The sequence below is a fragment of the Lycium ferocissimum genome, unplaced genomic scaffold (assembly GCF_029784015.1).
Source record: "Lycium ferocissimum isolate CSIRO_LF1 unplaced genomic scaffold, AGI_CSIRO_Lferr_CH_V1 ctg8454, whole genome shotgun sequence".
Lineage (NCBI taxonomy): Eukaryota > Viridiplantae > Streptophyta > Magnoliopsida > Solanales > Solanaceae > Lycium > Lycium ferocissimum.
This window is the reverse complement of record NW_026727258.1, coordinates 34013-46372: the sequence shown is the minus strand read 5'-3', so window position 1 is coordinate 46372 and position 12360 is coordinate 34013. Positions and strand designations below refer to the sequence as shown.

Genomic DNA, 12360 nt, shown 5'->3' with positions numbered 1-12360 from the left:
AGAAAGCTCCATTTCAGCGGATATACGTGATTATACAATATTTATACAAGAGATACATGTATAACAAAACATATGTAAGAGAATCAGTATATAGTCTAAAGCGAAACGCTTTTTATTGAAAAGTGCAACACAACATAGAATGCTAGTGGCATAGGAGCAATGTTATTGACAAGCAAAATACTTTTGTTTATGAATGTTAACTACCCACCATGACAACAAATGCAATAAGAAGCCTAATGTTTCAATCTTTTGGTGGATTTCCACATGTTTTCCGACTGTGACCATCTTGGCCACACACCGAACATGAAAATTTCTTCTTCTTTTTTGCTTTCTCTGAAGATGGTAGGAGTCTTTTCTTTCTTGGCGTTCCTGCATTTCTTCTCCCTTTTGGTGGTAGGACCACATTCTCTAGCACCTCTCTCGGGATCACCCATGTACTCTCATCCAGAATAGGATATACTGGAATTTCATAAGTTGCAAGCATATGATCCCTTCTGTAGTAAAATGAACAATACTGGGCTGAAGTCAATTTGTTGAGCTTTATAATAGCCAAAGCATGTGGACATAGAACTTCATCCATTTGGAATTTCCCACAACTGCATATTCTATCTTCAAGGCATATGATGTTTCACTTTACTCCTTCAAATACAGTGTATAACTAGTTTGTAGCAGGCCTTACCTGTAATTTTTTTAAAGAAAAAACACAGTATTTTCTACAAACATATACAGGATTGTACAAACATATACAGAATTATACAAGCATATACAAAATTAGACAAGCATAACTTCCTTTATTACCGTCACTATCTCAATCTCAAAAGGCTAAACAGCACAAGAGCAAAACAGAAGACAATACTACTAATGTGAATTATACAAATAGATATGTATATGTCACACAATTATACAGGTTTATACAGAATTAACAAGATTATAATTAAATATTTTTACCTTCATTTTCTGTGCTGCAAGCAAATTATCCCCAATGAGTTTGTCATACTTTTTGCCAAGCGCGGTGGATGACTTCATTGCTTTTTTTTTTCGACTATGGAAGTTCCACTGTTGTATCAAGTTTGTCATGAACTCTAGCACACGCATTATTGGCATGTCTCTAGCATGTTTGTTTGTTGAGTTAATTGACTCTGCAATATTTGAAGTCACTATCATTGACCTTTTCACTTTTGAGTGTATCATAGACCACCTTTCATATCCAATTTCAAGCAAGTAATCTGGCACCCTCTGATCAATTTTGGATATCTTTGTCATAAATTATTCAAACTTCTGAATCTTGTAAGCATTAGCCAAAGCGAAGAAGACGTCATGCAACTGGTCCTTATGTTTCTTGAATTGATCTGATATGCTTCCCATAAGTGAAATATGAAAAAACAATATGGAAGTTCTGGATATACAGCTGCTGCGGCGTTCATGATGCCCTCATGTCTATTTGAAACTATACACACCCCTTCCCGAACTCCAAAAATACCCTTTTGTTGCATGAAGAATGTTATACCCCGAACCATGGCATGGGCGTAACACGACACTTGGTGCCTGACTGCATGTGACCGAGCGAACCAATCGGCTGAATCAACATGTAACATCAAAACATACTAAATGGAAATAATACTAACACATGCTGATCAACTAAGAGTCTGTCTGAAATATCATAAATGTGGAAATACTGAATAAGCCCGAAAGTTGGAATAAGTGGCCGACAAGGCTAACACAAAAGCCTGCTAAACATCTGACTGACTTCAATTATAGTCTATGAAGCCTCTAAGAATAATAAAGTTTGAATGTTTATCGGGACAAGGCCCCCGGCATACCTGACTGACTAGAAATACTGAAAAAGACTGTAAAGTGTGATAACACCCCGAGGAAACTGGGGCTCACTAAATAGCTGGTACGATAATCCTAGCGCTGCGAATCCTCAACCTATAAATTGTTACTGCGTCATCATGAAATGCGAAGCCCGAGCGATAAAAGGGGACATCAGTACATTTGAATTGCACTGGTATGTAAAAAAACTGAAAGAAAACATTGTAAATAGGGTGCTCGGGGAAAGGGAGGCCCAAAATCAATAAACATGTAAAGAGTGCTGAAACTGAAACTAATATCTGATAGCTGATAACTGAAATGAACAAAGGAAGCAAAGATATAGATACTCCCTGTTCTGAATGGAGAACCACCTGTTTAACTGAAAATCATGGTCTATGGCTTTAGGACTAATATATATGTGCATACATAATCTGTGGCCTTGTGCCAAGTATAAGTATGCAAAATTTGTGGCCTTGTGCCTAAGTATGAGCATGCTAAATCTGTGGCTTTGTGTCTAAGTACAAGCATGGTAAATCTGTGGCCCTGTGCCTAAGTATAAGCATGCTAAATCTGTGGCCTTGTGCCTAAGTATAAGCATGCTAAATCTGTGGCCTTGTGCCTAAGTATAAGCATGCAAAATCTGTGGCCTTGTGCCCATTTATAGGTATTCAACATTCAAAAATTTGTATCAAGGAACTGAGGATCATGCTGTAATGCATAACTTTGGAATACTAAATATTACTATACTGAGACATGTATTCATGAATTGATTAAGAGACCTGAAGCTTTACTATTTATAAACATGCTGAGTATATTCTAGACTGAAACTCATGAGTATCACACACAAGTCTATATTAATTGCGTATTGAGCTCACAATGTTCTGAATGAAAGCCATGAATGAATTACGAAACTAGAGAATAAAAGTTCTACAACTATTCAAGAAACTAAGCTTAACTATATTTCTAAGGCAATTAGTAACGTTGTAAAAGAACGTGGCATAGGGAGAATCACTAACATTCCCAAACGTAGAGAGTTAGCCTCACATACCTTAATTCTGGCCTTTGAGCGTAATACAGCGTTCGTCACCCCTTTCAACTTTAATCTATAGCAACACAAGTCAAAGAGATTCCATATTAGCAATAACATCCATTCTTTGGTCACCTAAGCATTTTATCAAACACTTAGTGGGCATAAAGCTCCACAACTTTCATTAATGGTGTTTTCTTCACCTAATCCCATCCTATTACTTCTAGGTGATTCTACAATATCAATTTGATGAAATTAAATCATTCTTCATCACCATATAATTACAACAATCCTAAGTTAATAATCCAAAACCCTAGCATAGTTCATATGATACTCTCTATCAAACTCATTTACTTTTCTCCCAAGAACTCATCAATTCACAACTATAAGTGATTAGAGAGTAGAAGTATTACCTTTTTGAATTTCAATCCTCTTGAATTCGGATTCTAGGGTTCCTTTGTCCAAGACGAAGATTCAATCAATAATCTATGGAATAGATGAGGATTCTAGCAATAATCTTTGTTAGATTGATGTGATACTCAATGGGGTTTGAGTAGGAACTCACCTTGGATGCTTTGTTGAAGCCCTAGGGTGTTTTCTCTCCAAAAAGACGGTTTAGAATGAAGTGGGAAAAGTTTTTCGGAGTTGGGTACATATAAAATTAGAAAAAAGGTCGTTTCAGGCATAATTTGGCCTTGTGAGTCTCCCGGGCGTTGCAGGGGGCGGCACACTAGGTCTATATTATAGGACCTGATGAATTTTATAATTTTTAGTGATTTTGGCCTGGCGCAGCGCCCTAGGCCATTTATGACAGTGTTCTGTAAAATGGGCATAACTCCTAACAAAAAGCTCCGTTAAGCCTTCAAAATATATCGTTGGAAAGTTATTTCAAAGGGCTACAACTTTTATGTTTTTTGTTTTCTCAAATTCGCAATGAATTTTCACGAAATTGGGCTGGAAGGAAGACGTATAGAAAACTTAGCCGATTCTATCGAATTTTAAGGGCCTTACTATTAGCCATCTTGCGACGATCATATCTCCCTGTTCCAATCTCTGATTGGCCTGGTCCTTATATGGTTGGAAAGGTATTTCCATGTAATGCAATTTTCATGAGGAGTACTTTACCAAATTCCCAACTAATCAAGGGGTTACGGCTTCCCGAAGTAGGCCTATCAATCATTTCCGCGAAACGTTCAAACCTTCAGTTTTTCCACTAAAACTCTTAACAATATGAGTCTATCCTTAGTTCTAAGATATGGGGTGTAACAAAGAACCAATTCCAAGATTTATTATTCTCGGAATCCACAATTGCATACACAAGTGGCAGGATTTTTCCTGTTTACACAATCCAGATATTAGTTTTCAACTATAAGATTTTGATATATAGGGATATGCAGAAAATCTTAAACACAATTATACAAATATATATAGAAATATACAGGCTGCAAATCACAAAATTGATACAGTCAACTCACCAGCTCCATCCTGCACACAGGCAGTTAATATAGTTCCCTTGTATGCTGCTTTAAGAAATCTTCCATCAACTACCATTATTGTCCTGCAATATTCTCAAGCTTTGATAGATGCACAGAGCGAAACAAATACATAGAGAAAGCGCTCATCTTCTGATTTGTGGAACTTTGTAACTGTTCCTGAATTTGACTACTCCAAGATATACAAGTATTTGACTGTTCCTGAATTTCCATTGCTTTTTCTTTATCCCTCCACGCTTTCATATAGCTCAATTCAACCCCATGTTGCTAATATGTCACTTATAATATCATTAGCAGTGTAAATTGTTTTTGGATCAGCACATTTGTCCTTGATTATACTAGCAACTACTTTAGAAGTAACATGATGTTGTGTCAAGAATCTTTCACTAAACGAGCATGTATTATGAACATTATTGAAACTTCTCACCTTGAATATGTCTGCCTTGTATATGGCAGAAGATTTGAAAAATCAAACACAATCTTCATCCACACAAGAAAGGTGATACCTATCATTAAAGAACATTCAACTACTAAATACAAATTTATACAAAACAAAAATTCCAGAAAACACATTATGTTATGCACATTGATATACATGATAATACACATATCCAGAGAAACACATATACACAGTGGATGAGCCACTTGGTCAATATACATATTCTTACAAAAATATAACAGAATATACACCTATTTACTTTACCTTGATTTACTTGATCTCTTCACCTTAAATTTAAAATTATTCCGCACAACAAAGTTTTGCATCACACTAACAACAATCTCTTTGGTCATATAAACTTGATCTTCCTCAACCTCTTTGTGTAACATGTCATCTATGATACCAAAATCCTTGTATAATTTTAGTTCACTATCACATTCATACCCAATCATATCTATTGTATCAATCTCTTGTATAATTATGCAGCTCGAGCTTGTAGCATATGAATAATTCTCAATTTCCTTCACCGTCACATAGAGTGCAAAGTTAGTGAACTCTGGATTTTTCTTTTTCAATTCAATATAGACCTGAACTCCAGTATCATTATAGATTACGATAGGTGCCCAACCATCCTTTGGAACAAATTTCTAATGCATTCAACTGACTATCTACTCTGATCTGCTTTGAAATTGCTTCAACTAAATTTTTGAAGCTGAAGGTAGACCCAATAACAATACAGTCAGCAACAAAATTGACAAATTTATTGTTATTATTCCATTGACCACTATGGAGAAGGTATACAGGATAAATCTCCATTGAAAACAAGTTAAAATCACGAATTGCAGCGAAAAAAAAGGTTGAAACTCACGAATTGCAGTATAGCAATGTAGATGAAGTTTTTGAAACCACTAATTGCAGAAAAACTGGAAAGAATTGCTGATTTTTTCACCAATTGTTGGTGTATATAAAGTTTTCAAGCTGCATTACATCTGATTTTGCGTGAATATGAATGTATATGAAGTTTTGAAAGAGAGAAAGGAAGGGGAAAATTTCAGAAAGGAAGGAACGGAGACCGCGGAAGAAGATTGCAAATTCCAAAATAACGGAAAAATTGTTGCTTCTTATTTTACCAGAGATGGGCCTATTGTGTATTGGGCCAAAGCTTTGAAATGTAAGTTATCGGCCATATTTTTGCAATGTATGTCACCAAATTGTATATTTCTGAAATTTTTCCTTTTACTTAATCTTTTACATTGACATTTTTGTCATGTTTTGCATTTTGAACTACCATTTTACAACACATCCTTAGCTATAAATATGCATTATCTCCTTTTGTTTGGTTTTCATCTTCTCCAAGTAGAAAGGTTCTTTTGAGGGCCTAATACATGTAAGCAAGGATGACAAATTAGCCCATCAAAACATGATCTATCCAACTCGTTCAACTCACCCAAGTTTGGAGGGATTATTATTGGCTCATTCCATTTCTTTCTTGGAACCTCCAGGAAAATCCGCAGCCATTACCCTTCGGGTGCGCAGTGGGTAACCTGATCACTATGTGGTAGCTCACAAACCACATAGGAGATGTAAACCGCACTAGGCAAGCCCGGCGCAACTAGTTCTGACTGAGAAGGCTGCTGGTGAAGGGAATCCATCCCAGGTCTCTCATGTGGGAAACAGCTCGCCCAACCAACTCAACCAACATTTGAATATTGGGCTCATTTAGCTCATTTACATGTTACAACCCATTTCACGGGTCATGATGGAACCTACACTATCCTTCCGGTAGGCGAACCATCTCCAGATCATTTGATCCTTTTCAAAGCAAGTGCGGAATTTAAATTCATTGAAAACACTAAATAATAGTTATAGTAATATAATAATGCGAAAAGAATAACTTGATGTTTTCCCAAAACCTGGTCTTAACGTGTACAAGAGCTTCTAATATGGAATACATAGTTTCAAAAGTGGAATACAAGTCTCAAATAATGAACTAATACTATTTGTAGAAAAGAATTAGATAGAATACATAAGAGGAGACCCTGGACTGCAGGTCCGGCTAGTAGCTCACCAAAGTCTGATCATAGCCTTGGGATCAGTCACGAGGTCTTGAACACGAACCTGAATCAAACTCTACACTCCGCGAGGAGTGCAACAAGAGTAGTATGAGCACAACACTAGTACTCTTAGGCATCATAGGCCGACAACGATTAGGTAACACATATAAATAGGAAGAAATCAACAAGTAGAGCAAATAGACATTCAAGTATAGTCACTAAACATATTAAGGAAAAATCTCACAGTAGATATAAATCACAATAATTCTCAGATTCTCAGGTTATAAGCCTAGGTGAAAATCTATAATCCTCAAGTTCGTCCAGTACATACATAACACCTTACAAGCAAGCAAACAACTCAATAAATCACTAACCAAGAATTTAATGAAGTAATTTGTCATGCAATGATATGAAATGCAATGCAAGTGTTGACACCCAATTTTGTCCCTCCTTTATTCCAATTTATTTCCTCGGGCTTTTAAATTTATTGGCGAGCCAAACGTTTTCATTATTAATATCGTTATTTTCATTTTTTCACTATTATTAGCATCACTTTATCACAAATTCTAAAAGGGTTCGTTGTCACTTTATTTTCATTAAATTAATTATACTTTATCAAGTTTTTTATTTTCTACATGTTAATCAGTAATTATCATAGTATATATATTGTACTAGTTACTAAATCAGAAGCCCGAAAATAATCAAAATAGGGGAGAAAAGATCAACGTTTTTCAGCCAAATTAATGGCCCAAACGATCAAGCCCATTATCCATTCAACCAAATCGACCCGACACAACCTTCACATTTCTTCACTTCTAGCCTTTTCCCTTCTCTCCTCTCTCTTCTTCGTCTCCCTTCCCCATTTCCTTTTCATGAAATGCGCGAACCTTGCTCGAAATGGAGCCCGTGTTTTTCCATTTTTTCGATCTTCAGACGCAACTATTGTCTTCTTCTCTTCTCTCTCTTCCTCTCTCCTCCATTCTCGGTTGAAACCCAAACCCCCTTTCACTATTACGAATTTTGTTACCCCATTTTCGTGTAAATACTTTCCTCTCTTGTCTTCAACGTTCGGGTCAACAAATGGACAAAATACTCTCTGAAATTTCTGAAACAAATCAGCTTTAGGGATTCGAATTTGAATTCAAACGGCCCTTGAACTTTGTTTGGGTCAAGGATAAAATTGACGAAACCCTAGAATTTCAATATAAATATTCATTTTTGTGACCTATTTGGGGGAGTTCTTTTTGGAGGAACGGGGGAATTCTCTAAAAATACCAAAAAACACAGTCTTGAGTTTTCTTTTTTTTAATCTGGTTTTGAACTTTAAAAAAGAAAAAAACATTTTTTGTTGAAATACGAGAATTGTGACGAAAGATTAAATTCTTGACGATTCATTAACTTTCGTTTGTTCGAAAAGCATTTCAATTATGACAAATTTTTGACTCGAGTGTCGAATCAATGTCCAATACGAGTAGATTCGAGGCTTTGACGTCCCACTTCAAACCAACAGGTAAAATACTATTTTGATTTATCGTTTTGTTAAAATCATGCTAGCCTAGACTATTCATGTTTTGATGTCTCGTTGTTACCATTCCGCTCAAATCCGTACTTCTTTGTTAGTTTAGATTGGTTTAGATACTAACGCATTTGTGTATGCTTGTCTTTTTGATCTTGTTCTAGCATACGTTCGTATATTTATTAATGAGTTAGATTAAATTCCAAGTATGAAGTTATACGATTATCATTCTCGTTTAGTCTAATTAGTTTAGCATGTATTTATGTATTTGTTTGGTTTCGATTGGTCAATAGATGTCAAGCACATTGTTTACGCTTAGGACTAGTCAATTGGATCTTTGTTTAAGTCTAATTGCTAGGATTATCCTGAGCATGTATATTTGCGCTTCCGGATTATTTTGGTTTGTATGTATGGATCTTTAAATCGAACTAGTAATCATGTGTAGGTATGACTTTATAGGGGCGAACAAGTAACTAATTGTTTTCTTTTCTTTCTTAAGATGGATCCTCTTGTTAGTTGAAGTTTGTCCCGTTGAGGCATAATGTGTTGTAAACATATGTCGTTAAGTGGATGATTTAAGGCTGGAAAAAAGTATTTACACTTATGATTAGCATAGGTAATCTAGTATGCCCAAAGGAAAATGTCACGGCTTTTATGTGATCGAATGATGATCATTTCATGCCCAAAATCGTTAATGGTTATTACGGAATAGTTTATACCCCATTCCACATAACGCCGATGGATCTAACATGAATAAGGAGAAAGATCATCGGATTTCCGAACCGTCCCTTAAAATGTGGCGGTGAAAACAAAGAGTCAAATCAGAGCGTATCTCGTGTTTCGCCCATCCGCTTTTGCATCCTTACATTGCGAGTGTGTTGTTGTTTAGTTATGTTCGTTTAAGGAACATTGAAGTTGCTGTTGTGTTGGTTGTCAATCATAAAAACTTGCACTTATATTTTCGAGCTTATCCAAACCTGAACTGTGCTTACTGAACTAAAATTGTACTTAGCTTAATTTAGTAAGTTGAAAAGACTATTTGCTTGCTTCTTCTAATGTTCCTGCTCAATCCATAAAGTACCTGTAGATGATTTGTTATTAGCATAGTTGGTATGGTCCTATAAACCATAAAGTATTGCTAATTTGTTTTGAGTTATATTTTACATGTTTAACCTTGTTTATTGATCGTACACTAATTGTTTTCTTTCGTTTTTATGCATGACTATCGCATACGAGTCTCTCGGGCTCGTCTCTTTCCGCATTTGGCGTTGGGCTAAAAGCCCAACGTGACCTCCTCCCTATCAGTTCTGTCCGCAGCAACAACATAAATAGGAAACAAAATCTGGGCCAAAGCCCAACAACAAATGACGGATCCTGTCAAAAAATTATAAATTTAAATCATTTCGTTCCTTTATTATATTCTCTCTGTGCATTTAATTTGTAGTTACATGACTAACACTTTACTTGTTTTATTTGCTTAGATTAGGTGGACCTTAGCAGAATTGGTGGAGTTTAGTTTCGATAACGAATAGCTAATTTAAGGAAAACAGATAATTAAGCCCATAGTTTCGTTTTCTTCCGTCATATTAAATTATTTATGGTGCCTCTAATATCTATCTATATTAAAGCAATCGATTTTCAAAGGCGTAAGACCACGAACACATATTTTGAATTATATTTTCATTCCTACTATATCAAAAATCTCAAAGTATTACTGATATACAAATATAAATTCAAGTATATTTTATAAATAACTCTCCAACTTTAAATCGGTCATGTACATTTTCAGCTAGGCATAGTTAACAAACATAATAAAGAAGAAGGGAAAATCCCATCTTGTCTAAACAAAATTAGTTAAGGTCTCCCCCCCCCCCCCCCCCTTTTTGAATTATTTTCGGATATATCTACGCTCCTTCAATTTATAACTAAACTCTTTTATACAAATTATTATTTTTACAAGTCTTATTTCTAATAACATTATGAACTTTTCCTTAAAAAACTTTAGCAATATTTATAAGTTATTTCCCAAACATTTAGAATATTATACTTACACTTAGCCTAATTAACCTTAAGTTCGGTCGGTTAACCATTGTTAATGGAACTTAGAGGATGCCTAATACCTTCCCTCTAGGTTAGTTGAACCCGTACCTAGAATCATTTGGTTTCGTAGACTTTAAAATAAAATTAACTTTAGATACTTACTTTAATTAACTTTAGGTGCCCTAATTCACCGTAAATAATTAGGTGGCGACTCCTGTACTTTAAATAACCCCGGAATTACCGGGATGTTGTAAACTATTTTGACTCCGGTTAAAATAGGGTATAACACAAGTGAGATGAAATGCTATGCAATGACCCCCAGACCACCTCTCTGTACCATACACACATGCTAAGGGAAATGCCTCAAAGTCATGAGCCATGGGGAACACATGAAGTCCATGTATCAAATGCCATATTGGCCCACACAAAATATCATTTGTACCCTTGGCCTTGAGCCCACACAGAATATCGTTGTTACCATTGCCACTCAGGCCAACACAATATCATTGGTACCATTTGCCACTTGGCCCCACACAGATTATTATTGTAACCATTCATGCATGTAGATGGATGATATGGAAATGCGTGGATCAAGTTCAATGACATCTCAAATCATGGAGCCAGTAATGAATATCATGAATACCGGGCACAACTCAAATAATCAACATATAATCCTTCCCTATTCGTTAGATAAACGAAATGTCAAGAAACAAACAACAAAATCCATAATCAAAACCTAAAAGCAAATATGGCGACAAGCCACATAAAAACATCCATACCAAACCGGTGGGTTTATCACCACCACCATGCCCGAAGGCCTATCATGTTTTCCACGTCAACATCTACCATTTACATACGATTCTCTAACCAAAGTCTAACAAAGTAAGCCTTAACCTACATCAATGCCGAACAGGTGCCACAAATTATCCAACTCGAGCCTTTCCCTTTCGAATCATCTCCGAATGAGCAAAGTCTACCGAATAATTACTCTATGTTAAAAATACGAATCTAAGGATACCCATAAGGCTATACCTCTAATTAAACTCAAGGACGACCTAAAAAGTGACCCCGGGCCACAAGGGCAAAATTAGAAATTTACGTTAAAAACAAATTATCCATAGTCGAGGAAGTCATAAATCCAAGTTTTATAAGAATCTATCCCCAAATTAGCCTTTAACTCCACTAATTTGGCAAAACCTCAATATTTGTCAAAATTCATAAATCAATCCGTTTGAAAATCCGTTTTGAAATCAAAATTCGAGTTTGGAAATAATTTTACCAAGCTTTACCTAGCTATCAACTAGGAAACCTTCTCAAAACAACCCATGATTAGTAAGAAAACTCCATTTCCAACCTAGGGTTTATAAGTCATAAAACCCCCATCCCAAACATGATTTCTAACATGAAAATCCCTAAGCTAATCCAAGATAAAGTCGTAGTACAATGATAGGAAGTTACCCCAATGAGCATCCTTGAGAAGCCCTTCAAATTCGACCTATACCAAGTTCCCTAGGTCTAAAAATATGTTTAGAGTGAATAAGGCTCGAACTTGAAAAAAAGGAATTTAAGGATTCTGTTTTCAGCGATTCCGCAAAAGCGGAATGGGGCTCGCAGGTGTGGCCTCGCTTCTGCGGGAAATAGTCCATAGATGCAGAACCCACTTGACCTCACAAAGTTTAGCAGATGCGGGCGGCGCAGGTGCGACCCATAGCTCGCAGGTGTGGCCCATAGCTCGCAGGTGTGGTTGCACACAACAAGAAAAATTTGAGTTTTCACTAAGTCTAACCCAAACCTCGGAATTCGTTCGGAAACTCATGACCCCAAAACATACATGCAACTTAACATAAAACCCATTACGAACTTGCTCGCGCACTCGGATTTCCCAGAAGAGGTCACCTTTGTCACGCCCCAATTTTCGAGGGACGTGATGGGCACCCGACCCCATACCCGGAGCCGAGCGAACCCACAGACTCCTATCA

The 12360-nt window shown here is 36.3% G+C and overlaps 1 protein-coding gene across 1 annotated transcript; it reads right to left on the bottom strand.

Annotated features, from left to right (window-relative positions):
* Positions 1–241: 241 nt before the first annotated feature.
* On the bottom strand, positions 242–580 carry LOC132045885 (uncharacterized). The gene has a single exon (XM_059436459.1). It carries the CDS (start codon positions 578–580, stop codon positions 242–244), a length of 339 nt encoding a protein of 112 aa, XP_059292442.1.
* Between the last annotated feature and the right edge of the window lie 11780 nt (positions 581–12360).

Excerpts from the sequence above, each read along its gene's own strand:
- LOC132045885 (XM_059436459.1), bottom strand. The coding sequence starts at position 580 with ATGGATGAAGTTCTATGTCCACATGCTTTGGCTATTATAAAGCTCAAC.